The sequence below is a fragment of the Somniosus microcephalus genome, chromosome 2 (assembly GCF_052327205.1).
Source record: "Somniosus microcephalus isolate GS21.2 chromosome 2, FLI_Smic_1.0, whole genome shotgun sequence".
NCBI classification, from domain to species: Eukaryota; Metazoa; Chordata; class Chondrichthyes; order Squaliformes; family Somniosidae; genus Somniosus; species Somniosus microcephalus.
This window is the reverse complement of record NC_140988.1, coordinates 105,553,316-105,575,481: the sequence shown is the minus strand read 5'-3', so window position 1 is coordinate 105,575,481 and position 22,166 is coordinate 105,553,316. Positions and strand designations below refer to the sequence as shown.

The 22,166-nt window shown below is 42.1% G+C and overlaps 1 protein-coding gene across 6 annotated transcripts in view; it reads left to right on the top strand.

The window, feature by feature from the left end:
* The first annotated feature begins 108 nt into the window (after positions 1-108).
* Positions 109-22,166, top strand: part of rnf175 (ring finger protein 175) — a 70,263-nt gene continuing 48,205 nt past the window's right edge. For 5 of the 6 annotated variants that reach the window (XM_085961382.1, XM_085961373.1, XM_085961365.1 and 2 more), the window contains exons 1-4: positions 109-249; positions 8,246-8,286; positions 10,550-10,691; positions 14,159-14,313. In XM_085961382.1, coding sequence (XP_085817508.1) covers positions 121-249; positions 8,246-8,286; positions 10,550-10,691; positions 14,159-14,313 — 467 coding nt within the window. In that variant the 5' untranslated portion in view covers positions 109-120. Of the gene's footprint in view, positions 250-359; positions 493-8,245; positions 8,287-10,549; positions 10,692-14,158; positions 14,314-22,166 lie in introns of those variants that run through there. The other variant, XM_085961411.1, reaches the window with a different exon arrangement.

Sequence of the window (22,166 nt, the reverse complement as noted above, 5' to 3'; positions counted from 1 at the left end):
CTGGAAATCTGAAATAACAACAGAAAATGCTGGAAATACTTAGCAGGCCAGTTTCTCTCTCCACGGATGCTGCCTGGCCTGCTGAGTATTTCCAGCATTTTCTGTTGTTATTGGCGATCTATGATGATTGGCGCACCAGGCCCACGTGATCCCAGGTACGCGTCCGCACATGCTGCGCCCCTGGGCCATTCCGCTATCCTCCAGTACGCCGTGTCAAACGGCAAATTCGCGAAGGAGGGTTCCTGTGAGGTAAGTTCGTATTCTGTTTGGATGCCGGCGGCTTAGTTTGTGGGTAGGCCGCAAAACCTGCCCCAATATTCCAGCACCTTTATTCGTGGACGCAGCGACGGCGCGCGCCGGATCCGGGCACGGAGGCTCGGGGGCGCGCACGCACGCTCGCTCACTGCAGTGACGCAGACGCCCTGCCCCCCCGGACGAGGAATGGCGATCGCGGCAGCGCAGGTGGTGGAGCTGAACGTGGAGGACGAGCAGGTAAATGTTGGCCGGAGAGCCCGGCCTGGCCCAGCCCACCGCCCCCTTTTCCTTGTAATTGAGTCTCCCGGCCTCTCAGTGTGTCCCGGCCCCGGGGCCCAGCTTGCCCCAGCGGTTGGGCCGCCCGCCCGGGGTCGAGGGTGGAGGTCGCGGCTCCAGCGGGCTTGCTCTGTTCGTCAGCTGCACTGACTGAAGCTTTCAAACAAAAATGACTCCCAGAAGCGTGGAATTGTGCTGGGGGAGAGAGAGAGAGAGAGAGAGGGAGGGAGGTGTGTGGCTTCTCTCATTCGAAATGTCACCGTCAGGCTGCCGGGTATTGCTCAGCCCCTCCAGATGTTCAGCTTTTTTTTTGTGACCAGTAACTCTCAAACCCGGTTAATTATTTTAAAAGCTGCCGATTTACAACCTGTGTGCTGCTGTTTCATTTCAATTTTAATAAACACAAAAAAATGCTGTTCAGTTTCCTCTAACAAAATGTTCATCCACAAGTGATAGTGTCCCGGTTTTTGGAACACTTTTTATTAGTTTGTGTACAGTATACTTGAAAATGGCTAATAATGGGAACAGTGATAGCACACGTTTCCTATGAATAGTCTTTATTTTTTGTGCCTTCGTTAGGAGAATTCTGTGACTTGTGTGTCAGCTTGGCTCAGATGGCCCCTCGCTCCCACTCCAGGACTTGAACGTGCAGTGTAGGTTGACATTTCAGTGCATTACAGAGGGAATGCTGCACTTTCGGAAGTGTTTGTCACTAGTGTGCCTCCATCCACAGAAAAAGGATTACTGGGCAATCCATTCATCTTGGGCCGTATATTGCGATGCAGACGGGTGTCTACGCGCTGTGTACACACCCATAAGGACATCGGAAATGCCGGTTTCAGGCATGCGAAGCGCATGCGCTGAAAACCAGCATTTCCGATCTGTCAAGAGATCGGACGCCTGCCCTCCGCTTTCTGGAGAACCTCCGCCCGTAGAAAACCCTTAGAAATCTTACGCCTGGTAAAAGTAGGCGTAAGGCCTGCTTTTACCAGCAGAAGAGTTGAAAAAAGTTTTCACTCATTTATAATTTTTTTTTAAAAGGTACGTTTATTTTTAGCCCTGTAAAAAAACTTTAATTTTTTTGTTTAAAATCTTTTATTGTAATTTCAACTCATTTTAAAAATGTGATTTTTAAAAAATTATTTAATGTTTTGCAGTGTTTTTGGGGTGATCTCCATTCATATATTTGACAGGTCTACCTGTCAAGTGTACGAAGGGAGATTCCCTTCTCCTATTGGCTCCCCATGGCCCACGTGATCCCAGGGACGCTTTCGAACCGCATGCGCCTCTGGGATACGTGGGCCCTGCACATTTCGAGTTTGGAGAGGCCCAGGAGTGGAAATATATGCACCTCGGGTAAGTCCGTAGATTTTTTCCAGATCGGAGGCTTCCGCACACAGGAAACCTCCAATCGGAAAATACGGCCTGTTTGTGAATCTGGCTGCCTTTACATACATGGTAATCGTTAATTCATTATAGGTGAAGCACTTTGAAATGTTTGAGGCATAAGTTGCTAGATAAATACAATTTTTTTTCTCTTTTTATCTGTACATAAAAATATTTGATTGCATTGATTCTTCCGATACCACTCCGATGTTGTTCCAAAATATTGTAGAAATTTAACAAAGATTGCAGGTTCTGGCGTCCTAAACCATAAAGTGAAGATCAACAAGGGGTTTATTTAGTCATGAGTGTGACATTTATGTTGCATCCTGTAATGCTTCCATTTCACTTAATTTACTTGAGTTAATTCCAATTATTAAGACTTGTGCTGTGTAGCAGTGGTAGTTATCCATGATTCTGAGTATCAGTGCATCTGTTAACATGTCTTCATCTATGGTGAAGTATGTGAAAGTTGTAGTTCTTTGACATGCTCCTTACTGTAGAACTCTCATACTTACTTTATACATATGTTCATATAAGAGATTTGTATATGCTGCTTTTGAGGGGGTACAGGGGTAAGCAATGGAGGTGATTCAAGCTATCAAGAATCTTAAGTTATGAGGAAATGTTAACAAAGTTGGGTTCATTGGAAAAGAGATTTTGAGATGAATTAATTGAGTTTTCAAGATTATACAAGGACGATTGATGAAGTTAAAAAAGAAAGACTTGGATTTATATAGTGCTTTTTATGACATCAGGATGTCCCAAAGTGCTTTAACAGCCAATGAAGTACTTTTGATGTGTAGTCACTGTTGTAATGCAGGAAACGTGTTAGTCCAAACCAATTGTTCATCATGGATAGGAGTTCAAATATTTGGGGATGCAAGGTAAAACTGGGAAGCTCGGCATAGAAGAGATGCCGAGCTGGACTTACATAAGAACATAACAAGAAATAGGAGCAGGAGTAGGCCATTCGGCCCCTCAAGCCTGCTCCGCGATTCAATAAGATCATGGCTCATCTTCTACCTCGACTCCACTTTCCTGCACTATCCCCATATCCCTTGATTCCCTTAATATCCAAAAATCTATCGATCTCTGTCTTGAATATACTAACTGACTCAGCCTCCACAGCCCTCTGGGGTAGAGAATTCCAAAGATTCACCACCCTCTGAGTGAAGAAATTTCTCCTCATCTCAGTCCTAAATGTCTAACCCCTTATTCTGAGACTGTGACCCCTAGTTCTAGACTCCCCAGCCAGGGCAAACATCCTCCCTGCATCTACCCTGTCGAGCCCTGTAAGAATTTTGTATGTTTCAATGAGATCACCTCTCATTCTTCTAAACTCCAGAGAATATGGGCCTAGTCTACTCAATTCCTCCTCCATAGGACAATCCCCCCATCCCAGGAACCAGTCTGGTGAACCTTTGTTGCACTCTATGGCAAGTATATCCTTCCTTGGGTAAGGAGATCAAAACTGTACACAATGCTCCAGATGTGGTCTCACCAGGGCCCTATATAAGGCCCTATATATGCTGGTGTGCAACAAGAAATCAATGTTTCAAGATGGGAAAAAATAAAATTGGCAAAATTATGAAGGGGGGAGGAGGAGGAGGGCTTGTTGGTGGTTTTCTGCTACAAAAAAGTACTCTTGTATGGTTACAGGAAAAGAGGAATAAAATAAAACAGTGCAAGGGTGTTTCTTGCTAAAGAAAAATGTTAATACCAGACAGCCTATTGTAGTGGTAACCTTAATTCTAGGAGGAATGGAGTATGTTATATTCAATCTGTACTGAGGGAATGTTGTCAGATGGAATAAAAGATGAGTAATGAAGAGGAAAGTACTACGGTGTGATTAAGTAGGGATCGGGTGCCATTTTTCTTTTTAAAGAATGCTATGGTATAAGCTGTGATCTTGGGATTGTTTATATTTTAAATGCAGCATTCTTGTCGTACATGATTAAGAAGGGATGTTTTGTAAATTGTTTCATACATTGTTCTTGGGGACCTTGAACAGATCACGGAAGGTCTGATCTCTGCTTGTCCTAAGCATGTCTGTTTGAAGTCCTTTCTGCATATGTTTGTGGGTAACATCGGAGAAGCCAAGATCCTGAAATATGTTTCATCAAAACATTCCTCTTAACCCATTCACAAACAGTTGTAAATCTAGACCCAGTCATTTTCTGTGTTGGGCCTATTCTGTTCTGCATTTCCTGCCATCCCTGCAAACTTCTATTTATTATAGTAGATAAGTGCACCTCATTCCACCAAGCCAAGCGAACCAGCAAGGTCCTAAGTTTGATCTGCGGTCTTCATCGATCTTGGACAGAGCAGTAATTGGGTGCCGCAATTGACTGCAGAATCCTTGGGCTGGGGAAGGGAAACCTAGACCAAGGTCCCTACTCCTGATCCCTGTTCAAAGAATTACTGGTAGAATTGTGCACATGCAGCATTAAGAACGAACAAGGTTGGGCTTGGCTGTGATGGCTGCTGCAGTTGATTGCCTTGCTGATGTTCACCATCCAGGCTCACACTTGAAGAATGGGAACTTAAACAAGATACCAGAGGATGACTTTCACCCATGGAGGTGTATCCTAGCATGAATCACCACCTTCAGGAGAAGATATAAAAGAAGGGGGATTAAGAGGAGAAAGAAAAATTACATCCTAAACTGCAAGAGTGAATTTTAAACTTTTTATAAAGTTGGCCAAAATGCAAGGTTTCTTTACTATCTGTGTTCCACATTCTTAGATGGCACATATGAGTGTCTTTCTCATTGCTATTTTGATATAAAAGTTCATGGGGAAGAAATTTGTTTCAGCCAGAAAAATTTGCTGGTTTCACTGGCAACTGGAGTTAATGGCCGCAACACTAATGGAGCAAAATTCATCTGGGGCGGATGGCGATTGTTGCCGCAGCACTTAACTGCCATGCAACGCCATCCTGGTGGCGTTGCTGGAGGCATCCGACCCGAAGTTTGTGTGCAGGTGTGGCATTGCAGCTCTGGAAGCGAGGCTGTGGAGCTCGCAAGGAATTGTGGGCAATGAAAAAGTCTGAGAATTAAAGGGGCCATGCTCACTGAAGCAATACAAATTAAAATGAAGTGAAGCAATGCAGTTTTCAGCCCTTTCTACCTTAAAAAAAAAAATATTTAACATTAAAAAGTCCCAAATGTGAATACAGTATTCAGCTCTTAAAGCTTCCTATCGTCAAAAAATGGGAAAACTACCTCGGCGCTAACACATGGCTCGGCAAGCTAGGGAAGGGGCACCCAGGGTCTCGCGCAGCACTCCAACTTTGTGCAGGGGGGTCAACACTGCAAGACAAGCCCTCTACCCACAGGGGCCAGGAGGCCCTCCAGAAAGAAGGATGTGGGAGTACATCACAGAGGCCGTAACTGCCAGCAGTGTCGCCCCCCCCCCCCCCCACCACCTGGCTCCAGTGCCCACAGAAGCTTCATGACCTCAGAAGGTCAAGGTCAGTGAATGCATCTTCAAAAGCTGTCTCCTACCAACTGCACCACTAGCCTCACACACTGCTCAATGCACGACCCCCACCCCCAATCACTCACCTACCAACAATCTGCACCAATCACGAGGCACATCTCCCATTCGTAGCCTCACCTCACCCCCTTGGAGGAGATGGTGCAGGCCATACTTGGCAGGGGCATGGCTGAGCCCTTGGCCAGCAGTGCAGCAGAAAGGATAAAATGTGCTGGTATTCTCATATGTTATCCTCCTTCTGGCATGGACCTCATGCTTTCCCACCCTCCCATCAGCACAACGCCACCCTTGTGGCTTCCTCATTTCACACACCCAAGAAATGCAGCCTGCCCAGCCAGTGGGTGACCAAGAAGAGGGAGAGGAGAGTGAAGAACAAGATGATTGATTTGACACTCCCAGCCACAAGCTCCTCAAGGTCAGCTAGCAAGGAGATCTGCAGTGTCCCCCACTGAAAGTCAGCAGCCTTTCACCAGCCATGTTGCAGCCACTGGGGTAGCAATGTGTGACATCAGTACGATAGGCAAAGGCACTCACTAAGAGAGTGTATACAGGTGATGAGTTGATTTCTTGATGTCACATTGGATGGATAGATGTATATCGGTGGATTGGAAAGTTTGCTTTGAGGTGGCTTTTATTTCAGTATCATGGCCAAGAGGATGTTGTGATGGTCGTTAACAGATGGAAGGTAAGGTGTGAGACTAATGTTGAAAGGGGAATTGGAGTTGTGGTCACTGGGACCAGAGGCGGATAATTCCATCCCGGTTATCCCGGCCACAAAGGGGCTGTCTAGGATGCATCTTTCCATCTGATTCCTTCTCTGCGGCTTCCTCCTTTTATTTCTTCCTCTTCCCTCTGCAAGCAGATGCTGTAAATGTAAAATGACAGCATAAAATGCTGGAAATACTCAGCTGGTCAGTCAGCATCTCGGCCTGAGACGTGAACTCTTTTTTTTTCTCCATGGATGTTGCGTGATCTGCGTATTTGCAGCATGTTCTGCCTTCTCGAAGACCTTCATTTACCATCTGAGGCCTTGCAAGCATCCAGCAGCACTCCCTATACACTTACGAAACTTTTCACATCTATTGCAGCAAGCCACCACTTCAATAAAATAAAAAAAAAATACAGTCCAAAACCTTAAATCCAAACTTACCCGAACGATGTGTGTGTCCCTTTTAAGAGCTGCTGACATCGCCACCGTCAGCCTGCTTAGGGCCCAGTGCCAAATTCAGCACTAGAGTCAAAGTTCGCACTTGTGGCATGAAGTTGGCATTGCACGCCAATTTACGACTCAACTCCGCCATTTTGTCCAGCATGGCACTGCCAGTTACCGGCAGAGCAAAAGCAAATACAAAAGCTGCGGTAACTGCCAGCAGCTGCCGAAAGAGTGGCAGCCGCCGTTTTAGTACCATTTAATGGCACTATGGAGTGGCGCTAAGGCCTCGAATTTCGCGTCCAAGATCTTCTCCCTATTGCAGGGCTTGTTGCATACACGTTCATACCTATTACTCCCTTCAAGTTTTATTGAGAAAGTGAGAATACTGTGGTGTAAAGAAAAAGAGATTGCAAAGTTATATTTGACAATGTTGCCATTTTTTTCATGCGTGTATATTTAGAGAGAGAATACACATTGGGACTTGTGCTTCTAGACAGCCAAACAAGTGAGTGAGTTGTGCAGTTTTGATTGCTTTTGCTTCTGTAAGCAATTAGTGTCTTATTTATACCATATGTTGACTGATCTTGCAAGTTTATTTAAGGCATTTTAAAGAGGGTGACAAAATAGAAATGTTATTCTTTGGGTACTGACCATTATAAAAGGCAATGTGCTCCAAGATAAGAATTGCTGTACTGTGAAGCTGTCAGCAGGAATGGGCCTAGCTTGCTCATATGTTGTGGAATGGCAAACAGTCTAACCCTAGAAAAAAAATTACTGGTTAGGTAAGTTGTAGACTTCAATGGGAGTGTGTCTATACTCTAACAAGAAGAATTCCTGCTAGACTTTTTTTTAAATATATGCATGGAGATCTTCTCATTAGAGTCCAACAACTGATGAAATCTCATAAAAAGTCAACAGGAGCATTAAACTGTAACTTGGCGTGCCTGTGATGATGTTGTCACATCAGTACTAAACATGCAGTATAACTGGGGTATAAAATCAATAACCGCAATACTACTAATTAGCACAGTGGGCTGGGGAATCTGTGGTGCAGCTTTTAAGCATGTAGGTAAACTAGTGCCCTTAAATTACTAAGTGCTGAATGCTGAGAGAATTGTGACACTCGAGGATACTTCTGCCATCAAAGGAGTGGTAGAGTAACAATTAGAACTTGGAAAATGGTCATCAATGTTTACAAACTGTGTCACACTGTTGGTTAAGAACTCGTACCTGATGATGAATTTTCTCTTTTAGTTGTCTAATCTATTTTTTTCTGTTTTGTAAGTATAATAACATTTGATATTCAGGGTGTTTGTTTCATACAAAGTGCCAGTGAAAATATAAATTCTATTTCTATAGGTATAGCATTACCAGTTTGGTTTTGTTGTTGTTTTCCTCCTGGTATTAAAAACCAAAGTACTAATATAAAATATAAAATTTTTAGCTGAAAATTTTATAATATGTAACCAAAGTATACCCTCATCTACAGTGACAGACAATATCTTTGTGAGCCTGACCCTATTTCAATAGTGGCTTCACTGAGTATTTCACCAGCCTAATCTGTGCTGATGTTACTGCTACCCATTACATATCCTCTATGTATTATGTAATTCTGTACTGAAGTACTGTACCATAGGTCATTAATGAGATTTAATTTTCAATTTTGTTTTGCCTATAGATAGACCTTTTAAAATTTCCTTCGGATGAAGACCAGTGGAGGTAAGCAGTGCCATGATTAGTACATAATAATTTCCACTCATTTTTATTATGTTGTAAAGTGCTTTTTTTATTGATTGGCACTCATTTAGTGTGAAAACTGTAATACACAGCAATACAATATTAGGCTAAACTATAGAATGCAGCAGAGGCATTTCATTACCTACTGTGACTTCTGCTGTAAAACTTCAATGAAAATTTTTCATTATAGTAAATCTTTTTATAAAAAAAAAAAAAAAAATTGTATGACTAATTCCAAACTTTAAAGTATTTGTTTCCTAACTCTTGTGTTTCTATTCAAAAAAAATCGTGGTGGTCTTACTGATTTGAAAATGATTTTAAGAAATGTGCTATCTTGATTTTTAGTGCTTCTGTTACCTGTGAAGCTATCCAAGATGGTAATGGTAGATTAGAGTTTCTTTTTGTTTCAGAGCATGGTCCCCTTGCCAGGAAGATTTATTGGTGCTGTAATGGTTTGTCGGTCAACTAGCTCATAGTTCCCCCTGCATAGCTCTTTCTTTTGTGCTCTTGCTCGTGCTCTCTCGTTCTCCTTGTCCCATCCTTCCTCACTATGCTTATTCTCCTTTACTTTTTCTCGCTCCCCCAGCGCCTCCCTCGTGGGAAACTTTGTGTGGAACATTAACATAAACATGAAATAAATACTGGATATGATCACATTAGGTGTGAATTTGTTAGCTGTACAGTGTGGAAAATAAAAACTTTGTTCCAGAATGATTCATTCTTTGCAGTACACTGTATGGACATCAGAAGGTTATCAACTTCAGAGTGCTTTAATTGCTGATTTGTATCCTGTTAACTCTAGACTTAGTCCAATGCACACCTGACTGGCCTCGCATCTTCCACCCTCCATAAACAAAAGCTCATCCAAGATTCTTCTGCCTAACTCGCACCAAGTCCCTATGCTCGCTGATGTACATTGGCTCCCGGTCCGGAAACGCCTTGATTTTAAAATTCTCATCCTTGTTTTCAAATCCTTCCATGACCTCGCCCCTCCCTATCTCTGTAATCTGCTCCAGCTCTACAACCCTCAGAGATCTCTGCGCTCCTCCAATTCTGGCCTCTTGCGCATCCCCGATTTTAATCGCTGCACCATTGGCGGCCATGTCTTCAGCTGCCGATGCTCGAAGCTTTGGTATTTCCTCCCTAAACCTCTACTGCCTCTTTACTTCTCTTTCCTCTTAAGACGCTCCTTAAAACCTACCTCTCTGACCAAGCTTTTGGCCATCTGTCCTAATATATCTCTATGTGGCTCGGTGCCAAATGTTGTTTGATAACACTCCTGTGAAGCACCTTGGGACGTTTTCTCCAATTTCTATGTTAAAGGCACTATATAAATGCAAGTTGTTGTATTATATCCTGCCATCAAAAAATGTTGTCAAATGTAAAATAAATTACTACAGTATTCGAGCCACATTTGGCAAACTTCAAAGTTGATGAAATGCAGAGCCTAGGGTAGAGCAATAGGTTAGCTGAGGTGAGGAATGGAAAATAGGGATTACTCTTGAGGTTAGTGTTAAAGGACATTATTCAGCCAGAATAGAAGAATCCTTAATCTGCATCAAACCCATACTGTACTCTATGTGGGAGAGCTTGATGTTGACACTTGGTGCCTCAAATAAAAAAATATTAATTCTCAGTAAGAAGTTACTGAAGTGTCAAATAATAACTGCACATGACTGAAATTCTTTGTTTCCAGTTTTTTTTTAAAATTCTAGGGAGTTTTAAGTTTTTATTTGAGAAACATTATATCCCGGTGAAAATTGGAAAAATGTTGGCATTAACCCAGGTGTAATAAATAATCTGAGAATTATTTCTGTTTCTACTGGTGTGGGGATCTCCAATTGCATAAACTTGGCTCGATATAGTGCCAGTGCCAGACCCCAAGTTTTATCTTCCCTCCTGAAATAACAATTTTATTATGGGAAGCATTACAGTAATCTTGGATTTTTTTGTGGGGTGGTGGAAAGATATCTTCAAGAAAAATGGGAAGGAGAAGTAGCATTGGGAATAAACATAAATCATTCCACATCAGCCATTTTGGGATAAATGAGAAAACTTTCCCGATATGACAGGAAATTGAATCATTTTTTGGAAACTGAGAGGCCCTGACAGAATTATTGTATTATCTAATTCATTTTCAATGTTCAGAATAGTATGTTTAAAAATGTGTTTAACAGCTTTTTTCCCTAAACATTTTGCACACATTCAACATTCAAATTTTGTTTTGTAACCTTCATTTTTGCAGACTACAACATGCCAAGATACATGCAAAACACCGTGGGCATGAGGCTATGCATGCAGAAATGGTGCTTATTCTTATTGCCACCCTCGTAATAGCTCAGGTTGTGCTAGTCCAGTGGAAACAACGTCATTGTAGATCATATAACGTGAGTTTTATTTTTTAATATTACAACTTCCAACCTATGAATGTTAAGCTTGTGTGCTGTTTCTCACAACTAGCAGTTTTACTGCCATGTTGTGAGAAATTGAAATCTTCACACCAGTGCAGTAGAGGGTACTCTAAAGTTGGGAATGAGGCAGATTGCTTGGGCTTTGCTCTGCATCTATCTGCTATACCTGACCTGGAATTGGTTAATGCTGACGTGTGGTATCTAGCTTCGACATTCTTCACTGTGGTCACAATAAGTTAACATAAAATATCAGAAGTGTGTATGTGCAAGTAATTTTTCTATTTGTTTTTTAAAAACAGTTCTAATTACTTGGTCCAAACCATATTTACAAAATCATTGGGTATTTAAGCATATTTACAAAATCATTGGGTACTTAAGCATGTTTTTTACATTTCATGATCGAATCATGATAATTATAAGAAGAAATCAGTCAAGCGGCCACAAAATGAATGTCAATAACTGAACTTGTGACTTATGACTGAAAATTATTACAGATGTGTTTGATTCTTATTCTTGGATGATTAATGGGTTTCCAAATGACCTGTGCTAATGCACTCTGTTAACTGTACACATACTGGAGGTTGTGAAAATTCGAAAGTAGACATATTACATATTGCATGCAAACAATATGTAAAGGCATGTATGCACTGATTTTTGATTTGTATTTTTTTAAGTCCTATTATCCCTGTGTAAATTGAATATTTGCCAAAAATATTTTCTTTCCTTTAACTTCCTTTTGCCTGCTATATGTAAATTACAAGTATAAATATGTAACAAAACTTTTCAAGGCAAACTGTGTGTGACCTGGCAGATTGCAGACTTTGCTCTTGGGCACTGTAAATTGTAAAACAAACTTTTAAGTGTTCCTTGATTTAAATTGTAAACTCTTTATAAAAAAAATAATTATAAAGGGTCAGAAAAAATTCAGAAAACATTAGTTTTATAAATGTGCGGTCTATGATTAACCCTGTTAGCTAAATTTGAGGTATATTGGTGCAAAATGAGGTAGAGTTGGTAGAAGAGAAATCTTACTTTCCTCTTATTAACCCGTAGCTTGCTGATCATTCAACGTAAAGCAATTAAACAAAAAAGTGAATGGCGGCGGTTAGTTCTGTCTGCACACTAGCCATACTGTAAATTCAGTCAACTTTATGAACTTCATTTGCAAGACAAGCCAGGCCAAAAATTGTTACAAAGGAATTTTAATAGTAATTCTTTTCAAATCTCACTAAAGATAGCAGGTGGCTCTAGACAAGTTACTAAAATGTACCTGCTCCCAAGCTGGATTTGAATTTAAGAACCCAATTTGGATCAAGTCATCTGTTATGTTTAGTTGTTACTAATGACCTTAATAGGAACAGCCTGTTTATATTCTGAGAATTTTGATTAAGTTTTGTGCAGCTGCCACAAAGACAAACCTGCAATCATAATGGTGTGAAGTATGGATCTTAATTTATGTGCAGTTCAGCTACTCCGATTTCAGCTGCAATGTAATGGATCCAAGATGGCTGCTGCTATCATGAGGTTAACGGGTAGTATATTTTAGCTGTTACGCAATATCTACTGTTACAGCATGGCTTTTCATATGCATTGTCTGTTTTTAATACTCTGAAGGAATTTCAATGAGTTTCTTTTAAGTTGGTGCTCTAATTCTTGTACTGAAATATATAGTAATAAAAGGAACAGACTTGCTTAATGGAAAGGAAATTGGGAGAGAATGCCATCTCATTTTCAGACCTTTCTGGATAGTAATAATCGCTGTCATTTAACATAAGAATTATTGCAAAGCTGTACGGTAGTAAAATTGTATGGCCCAAGGCAAACTGTGTGTGACCTGGCAGATTGCAGACTTTGCTCTTGGGCACTGTAAATTGTAAAACAAACTTTTAAGTGTTCCTTGATTTAAATTGTAAACTCTTTATAAAAAAAATAATTATAAAGGGTCAGAAAAAATTCAGAAAACATTAGTTTTATAAATGTGCGGTCTATGATTAACCCTGTTAGCTAAATTTGAGGTATATTGGTGCAAAATGAGGTAGAGTTGGTAGAAGAGAAATCTTACTTTCCTCTTATTAACCCGTAGCTTGCTGATCATTCAACGTAAAGCAATTAAACAAAAAAGTGAATGGCGGCGGTTAGTTCTGTCTGCACACTAGCCATACTGTAAATTCAGTCAACTTTATGAACTTCATTTGCAAGACAAGCCAGGCCAAAAATCGGTAGTGATAAATTAAATGTCCTGCTGCCTTCTAATTATTTAGACCCCCACTTCAGGATTTGCTTGAGGTCCAGGTCCTGTTTAGCTCATTTAAGCCTTTTAATGAGAAAAACATTTAGCCTTTGGGCAACAGTCTGATTTGTCAGGAAATTCCATGGGATATGATGTATGGATAAGTAAAATTTGTGCTAATATAATCCAGATGGTAATGGTGCCATTAAACAATAAAGTAGATGATGTGTTTTTCTATATCCAGATGTTGACTGTACCAGCACCAGTGGTATTAAGAGTGCAGACACAACTGTGTCTTGCTGTATCAATTGACTACTGAATTTTGCACAGTCCAGCAGAATAACATGTCCACAACACATTAATTGCTCTAGAAATGCTTATTGCCATTATTTTCTGGATTGCAGAGTATTTTGTGTAAATTGCTGTATTCCATCACATAGTTTAAATAAATTTGTTACAACCTAATTCATTTCCCCAAGATTATGGAGTGAAATAAAGTAGGAAATCTATTAGTAAGCACTTTATATATTACCCAACTTCCTGAATTAGAATCCAGATCCTGATCAGAAAGGAACTCTGCTTTTAGTAATTTTAATTTCTGAGGTTATGTTTACTTATTCTTCCAGTTAATAGTCAGTTTTAAATAGGTCAAACACTACAATTAACTCCATTACAAGACATGAACAGCATTTGATCCACATATAGTTCTGATCTGGGCATGGAATGTACTATAATCTACTAAATGCTTTTACTGTTTCAAACTGAAATGTAAAATCACTTGCACCAAAAAGTTAGAGTTTTTCTAGTGTTCATTAAACCAATGTTGTTATACAGGCATAAGTACAAATGTAACCTATGTCAAAGTAATATCAATGTAGTTCATTGAATTTTGATTCATGTTTACATTACACTGACAAGCTAGCAGTATGTTTATTGTGATTCAATTAGTAGATCTTCTATAATTTTATTTTTAAGACTTGCAAATTCCTGATTTCTTTAACTTCGTCACAAGGCGCAAATTCTAATCATGATGTGGTTGTTTCACTATAAATATAATGGCAGGGTAAAGCTAGATCATTAAAAATTTAGGTAACTTGTCATGCTATGAAATTAAACTGCATATATTAACCTTGTTTTATTTAATGATGATCTGTAGAAATTGTGCTGTATGCTGATAAACATTCATAGTAGACTTGTGCATTTTCTTTGACAGCTGGTCACCTTGCTCCAGATGTGGATTGTTCCTTTATATTTCACAGTAAAACTTTACTGGTGGCGCTTTCTCTCCACATGGGGGATGTTCTCTGTTATTACCAGTTATGTCATCTTCAGAGCTACCCGTAAACCCCTTTCCGGAAGAACACCACGGTATGTACTCGACTGCAGTAACCCTCAAAGTGAAAATTGGGGGGTCTTTTTGTTCTACCTTGTTAATTATGGTTGCTGTGTGACTAAAATATTGTGAGGAATTTATATTTAAATACTGTGATATAAGTGATTTTGAGTGATCGGCAGATACGGTTTTATTACCCATCTAGTGCATTTTTCAATCCCTCATAGAGCAATCTGACATCTGTATTGAGTATTCATGAGCTGTTTATTGTTGATGCAAATAGCTTCCATGAAGAATTGTTAATTTTATGTATATATATTTTTTAAATTCTTCATTACAACAGCTTAACCATAAAAAGTAGTACAAAGAATACAATCTCTAGTGTTTTCAAGGTACCTTGTATGAAATCAGCATTCAGTGTGTTTGATTCCAATGTGCAACTCCTGGTCAATCTGTTCTTTATTGCAAACATATGCACCCACATTTTCAGAACTGTATTCTCTACCTCATTTTTGCAATTTCACTAGAGTATTCCCAATTCATGCTTACTATACTTGTATGGAACAGTCCCAATAACTTGTACACTAACCTTTGACAGTTTGATTGATTGAACCTAGTTGCATTTTTTTGTCGTGGCTTGTTCCTTTGTTAGTTGCATGCTGTAAAACAAAACCTTGTGGTACATTCCTTCAGTCACTTGATCAGTGTTTGCATGCATCACCAAAGCTTCTAATATGCATTCACTGATATCCTGCCACGAAGATTTGAAGTATCACTGAATTTATAACTTAGATAAAAAATCAGTACTGCGTTTTATATGTATGTGTGTGTGGACATCTATACAGATATTTGGAGGTGTTGCTCACTGAGTCAGAGGATATGAAGTTTTATAGCAATAGGGGTTTTTATGTCGTGTAGGTGTCAACATCTAGGCCACTGATTAACAGGGACTGAATAAGCCATATTCCATTTTTTTTTCCTCTAGCCCTACAACCCTCAGAACTGTGTTCCTCCAACTCTGGCCTCTTGTGCACCCCCACTTCCTTTGACCCACCATTGGCGGCCATGCCTTTAGCTGTCTAGGCCGTAAGCTCTGGAATTCTCTTCCCCAAACCTCTTCACCTCTCCATCTCTCTTTCCTTTAAGACGCTACTTAAAACCTACCTCTTTGACCAAGCTTATGGTAGCCTGTCCTAATGTCTCCTCCTTTGGCTTGGCATCAATTTTGTCTGATTACGCTCCTGTGAAGCGCCTTGGGATGTTTTAGTATGTTAAAAGCGCTATAAAAATGCAAGTTGTTGGTATTCCAGGATTTTTAGTGATGCTTTGTGGATTGAATTCTATGACTATCCAATATTCTGTGAAAAACCTAGCCCCTTGTTTCTGCCTCCCTCCTTCTCAGTTTAATATGTTTTCTGAAGTCTATTGAATTTTTATAATTCAAATCCAACAAAAGCGACAACATGTGTATAGTCAGCACAGTCTCATGGTTTTTTTTTCCTCAATTACTCACTCACACATCAACCCACTTTTTAAAAGCACACATGAATTTTACTCCCAATAAAGCTTTTGAAATTTGTCCTCCAGCTTTTTTTCAAGTAATTTTTGAAAATAACTAAATTTTGTTTGAGACTTGAGAGAGAAGTAGTCCATCGTTGGGCTAGCTAAATGGGAAATTCTGCATGCTGCACATGCTCAGGCTGCAGGATCTATCTTCAGCTGATCGAGTAACAAACCTGGCCAAAAATATTAGTCCAAGCCCAAACATTTGATAGAGGCTGAAGGCTTCAATTAGTCTTTAAGGATGATATTAAATGATGATTCGAAGAATATATTTAATCTCGCTATTGTCAGATTTCTTTTAATTTTGGACATTTGAAATTTCGGTTACTGAGGAAAAAGTGGCAGATTTATTTTTCAAAATGAATTGAGTGATTTGATTGGTCCATTAACAAATCATAATTGTGAAAAGCTGAAATTTTGTGAGAAATTTGTCATTGGAACTTCCTACGTCAATATTTATAATGTTCAATATTGACATTAAAAATTTACTTAAAATCTTGACGGGAAGTAAGTTTTGTGGACAGGAAGTGTCTGCCATATGCAAGATTTTTAATTATATATGTTTGTGTGTGTGTATATAGTAACACAGTAGATGATTAGGATTGTATTTCTAGTCCCCTTCCTGTCTTTTGGTTTTATTATCCTGTTAATGCCATTATATTGTCGTTCGTTCTTTGATATCGAAGAAGTCAACCAGAATATCATTTTTTGCAGTGAGTTAGTTCTTTGGTGACTGATAGGATACACCGGGTTGGGAAAATTGATTTTTCAAGCGAGACTTCCTCAGCTGGCGTTTACATTCAGCGTCAACAATGCGACGGGCCTTGTAATAGGAGGTGCCTTCATGGATAGTTTTTCGCCGTGCTTTCTTGTCTTGAGCAAGCTGTTCTCACTTATGGACGTCGGTTTGGCACGGTTTTAGAGTAACTTTTAAGCAGTCTTTATATCTACTGCTGACCACCCCGAATCACTCCCCAGTTGTTAATGCGCCAATGGATGGGGGGAGAGGACAGGGCAGTGGGTGGGGGGGAAAAGAGGACAGGGGATCTTGGGGGTGGGAGGACGGGATCGGAGAGAGGGAGAAATTCAGGGATCAATGGGGGTGGGGGGGGGGGAGAAAGAGGTCAGGAGATCGGAGGGGGTGGAAAGAGATGGTCAGGAGCTCGGGGCGGGGGGGGGAAGAGGGCGGGATCTGAGGGGTGGGAGGACGGGATCGGAGAGAGGGAGAAGTTCAGGGATCAGTGGGGGTGGGGGGAGAAGGTCAGGAGCTCGGGCAGGTGGAAAGAGATGGTCAGGAGCTCGGGGCGGGGGGAAGAGGTCAGGAGATCGGGGGTGTTGAGGGAGGAGGTGGTCAGGAACTCAGTGGGGGTAGGGGTGGAAGAGCACGGAATGAACAGTGGGTTTTTAGTTGGCCCATGATTTCATTCTGCGCATGAGACAGGCCAATCAATGATGTAATTCTCAGCACATGCTAAAAATCTATGGTTCTGCTACGTGATTCAGGTCAAAAGGGGGTTGGGTTGGGGGGGGGGGGGGAAAGGATGAGAGCGAGAACATGATCCAGATGGAAAGACGGACCACGTTCTCCCCCCTCTGTTAGACGTGGATCGCGTTCTTCCAGCCCAACCTGCACCACGTTCTCTCTCCTCACCCCTCGACCTGGATCACGCTCTTGACCATGAACGGCAATGAGTTGATTTCTCGGAAAGCCTGGTGCATGTGCAGAAAATGCCATCATTGGACTGGACGAAATCCGGAAGTCATGACACTGTCACTATTCACTTCGTACCCAATAAACCTGTTAACAATCCGTGACCCCCACACAATGCCCGTCAGTCAACACCGCTCTCATCAGAGTGTTTAGTTTGACGGAGTGATTAGCGACAGTGCGGGTACTTCCGGTTTTCGGTTGACCCATGATGTCATCCTGTGCATGAGCCGGACCAATCAATGATGTAATTCTCAGCGCATGCTAAAAATCTCCGGTTCTGCTAGTGATGTCTCTTGCAATGACATCACCCTCACCTGTTCTGGTTGAAGGAAATGTGCCTCACTAAACCAACCTTGCAGTTCAAATTATGCAAAAAAGTCATTGCTGTGGATTTCACTCAGCAAATCAGGCAGCATTTACAGATAGAGAAACAGAGTTAACGTTTCACGTTCTGATGAAAGATCATGGACCGGAAACGTAAGCTCTGCTTCTCTCGCCACAGATGCTGCCTGACTTGCCAAGCATTTCCAGCATTTTATGTTCTATCACTTAACAAGCGAGAGTCTAACCGACGCCCCTTAACATTCAACGGCATTACCATCGCCGAATCCTCCACCATCAACATCCTGGGGGGGGTCACCATTGACTGACTAGAAACTTAACTGGACCAGCCACACAAATACTGCGGCAACAAGAGCAGGTCAGAGGTTGGGTACTCTGCAGCGAGTGTCTCACCACCTGACTTCACAAAGCCTTTCCACCATCTACAAGGCACAAGTAAGGAGTGTGATGTAATACTCTCCACTTGCTTGGATGAGTGCATCTCCAACAACACTCGAGAAGCTCGACACCATCCAGGACAAAGCAGCCCACTTGATTGGCACCCCATCCACCACCTTAAATATTCATTCCTTCCACCACCGGTGTACCGTGGCTGCAGTGTGTACCATCTACAAGATGCACTGCAGCAACTCGCCAAGGCTGCTTTGGCAGCACCTCCCAAACCCGCGACCTCTTCCACCTAGAAGGACAAGGGAACACCACCACCTCCAAGTCACACACCATCCTGACTTAGAAGTATATCGCCGACCCTTCATCGTCGCTGGGTCAAAATCCTGGAACTCCCTATCTAACAGTACTGTGGGAGTACCTTCACCACACGGACTGCAGTGGTTGAAGAAGGCAGCTCACCGCCACCTTCTCGAGGGCAATTAGGGATGGCCAATAAATGCTGACCATACCAGCGACACCCACGTCCCATAAACATTTTTTTTTTAAACTGATGATTAGGAAAAACTGATAATTAGAAGGCGGTCAACAGGGCAGGCCGTACGTGACCATGTAAGAGTTATCTTGCTTTTCTAGGTGACCCTCTACATTAACAGGTAGATGCCGCTGTCATGGCTGCACTGGAGCTGCTTGGCTATGGGAGTCCACCTGTGATAATGACCTGGATCAAATTACACTTTGCTGAGACTTTGCATTACTCTCCAGCAGACAGGATCAAATTACATAGTCCAGGCAAACTGTTGAATGTGTCTTGTCCTCCAAGGGGACCAATGAGAAATCTGGTCCAACCCACTTGTGGTGTTAATAAACAGCCTGGAAAATCTGTTCCCGTGGCCCAGGAATGTGGAGGGAGAAAAGCAGGTAGATCCCGGGGGTGCGGATGTTAAGGCTGGAAGACTGAAAAGTGCTAGTAGAAAGATAAGGTGCTTTTCCTTGAGGTTGTGCTGAATTTCATAGTAACAGTGTAGGAGGCCAAGGATAGAGTGGAATGAAGAATTAAAGTGACAAGCGACCGGAAGCTCAAGGTCACACTTGCAGACTGAGCGAAGGTATTCAGCAAAGCGATCACCCAATCTGCATCTGGTCTTCCCAATGTAGAGGAGACTGCATTGTGAGCAACGAATAGAGTGTACTAAATTTAAAGAAGTACAAGTAAATCGCTGTTTCACCTGGAAGGAGTATTTGGGGCCCTGGATGGTGGGAAGACAGGAGTTAAAAGGGCAGGTGTTGCATCTCCTGCGCTTGCACAGGAAGGTACCGGGGGAAGCGGAGCAGGTGTTGGTGATGCAAGAGTGGCCCAGGGTATTGTGGGTAAGAATGGTTCCTGCAGAATGCTGAAAGGGGAGGGAAAGATGTGTTTGGTGGCACCACGCTGGTCATGTTTTTTTCATGACTGGAACGATGGGTGTTGCCCATTCGCTCCAATCTATTTTGGATAATACGCCTGCCTTTTCCAAATTCTCCAGCTCTGCCTCGACTGCCGGACGTATTGCGTATGGCACTGGTCTTGCCTTAAAAAATGTTGGAATTGCTGTATCTTCCACTTTTATTGAGGCGGTGATGCCTTTCAAGGTTCCTAGTTTCTCTTGAAACACTTCTTTGGCGTTGGTCAAGATGTCTTTTAATCGTTCAGGTATGATGTCCTCATTGTTTTTTTCCTTACTGGTCACCGTCAGTGCCTGAATGGAGTGCCAGTCTAAACGTATCTTCCTTATCCATTCACGTCCCAACAACGGTGGACCACCATCTTGTAGAATGTATAAATACAACTTTTGTATTTCTTTGCCGTTGTATACCACAGGCACCCTTATTTTTCCTTTGGGGTAGACTTTCTGCCCCGTATATGTTTTTAAGATAATGGATGTGTCTTTTAGAGGTATATGCGAAAATAGCGCCTCGTAATCTCGTCGATTTATTACGGTTAGAGCTGATCCTGTATCTAGCTCCCATTTTTAACTGGGGACCCTGCTATTGTGAGGGTAACCCAAATGGTTTGGTAATCCTCTTTGGCAAGTACATTATGTAATTTGAGACAGCTTAGTCTCTTGTTTCCGGAGTCGCTATCGCTATTCTGGTCTTCGGAGCTATTGTCCGTCATCATTTGTACCTTCCTGTACTTTTCTTTATTGATTTTTTGTTTTCTGTCAGTGGATTTATTTTGTCCAGATTGGCATACCCGTGCAATGTGTCCAATCTTACCACATTGCCTGCATGCTTTGCCCTTGAACCAGCAGTCCCTCTGGTTATGGGTGGATCTGCCGCAGCGATAACATCTTCCGAACTCCTGTGTCATTTTATGGGTGCCGAAGTCCTGTGTCTCTTGTATCTCTGCAGCTCCTTTTGCTGCTGCTTCGTATGATACAGCCATACTGAAAGCTTTGTCCAATGTTAAATCTTTTTCAGAAAGCAGTCTTTTTTGTGTTCCTTCACTTGAGACCGCAAACAAATTTGTCTCGAAGATAATCCGATAGTCCTGCTCCGAATTGGCAGTACTTTGATAGCTTTCTTAATTCGGTTAGGTAATCAGCGTTACTTTCATTCTTGTGTTGATTTCTCTTGAAGAACTTGAATCGTTCCGCGATCAGCAGCGGTGTTGGGTTTAAATGCTCCTGCAGGGTATCAACAATTTCTTTAAAAGTCTTGTCCTTTGGTTTGGCTGGAGTGATTAAATTTCGTAACAGCCCGTATGTCTTCGCGCCCATTAAGCTCAGAAGTACTGAAGCTTTTTTTTCATCTGTTATTCCATTTGCAGTGCAATAAACCTCTACTCTTTCCACGTATGTGGTCCAATCTTCTATTTCGCCATCAAAAGCCTCAATATTACCAGATTTAGGCATTTCAGAAAAGATATGGCGCTTCCCGCGCTTTTTTTTTCTGTGTAGCAACGATATGGCGCTTCCCGCCGCTGCTACCGATAACAACGCTGTTTTACTGTGGTTTCCGTTTATTCACTGTTGGAGACTCGTTCTCGACGGAGGTCTAAACGCTGACCTGCTTGCCGCCCGGCCGTCTCTCGAGTGCACCCTCCCAGTCCGTTATTGCTTGCCTCCGATTTCGCTGCCTGTCTCAGCTGTAGAGCCCGCCGCTGGAGCTCCAGCCTGACGCGCAGGAAGGATTAGCGCAGTACCTGTCACCAGCTTGGCCAGCTGCTGAAACCACAGTTTCTCTTACTTCCTTGAGTCTTCTGGACGCTAGAGGAATCGATGTCCTAGAGGTGCTGCCGAATTGCAGATAAGTCCGTTTCCACTTCGTCGCCACTGTAGTGTCCGTGCGTAGATAAAGACACTGAAGACAGGAGTTGGTTCATAGGTATTTACTAAGCAAGTCTGGGGGGGGGGGGGGGGGTTGTTTCTAAAGGATATACACAATACACAGGCTTATATAGCCCAAGTGGCAATTACCGGCATTACGCACACCTGGGGCTCTTAAAGGCACATACACCATAATTGCTCTTAAAGGCACATACACCACAGCGGAGAATGATCCTTTGAATGCAGAGGCTGGTGGGGTGGAAAGTGAGGGCGAGGGGGATCCTATTATGGTTCTGAGAGGGGGGAGGAGGAGGAGGGTTGAGGGCAGGAAAAGTGACCGACAAGGTTGTGGGCTCTGTCAACCACGGTGCAGGGGAATTCTTGGCCGAGGAAAAAGTAAGGCGTTTCTGAAGCTCTGGTGTGGAAGGTGGCATCATCGGAACAGATGCGAAGGAGATGGAAAAACTGGGAGTCCTTACAGGAAGTGGGGTGGGAAGAAGTATAATCAAGGTAGCTGTGGGAGATGGTAGGCTTGTAATAGACATTGGTGGACAGCCTATCCCCAGACCTGGAG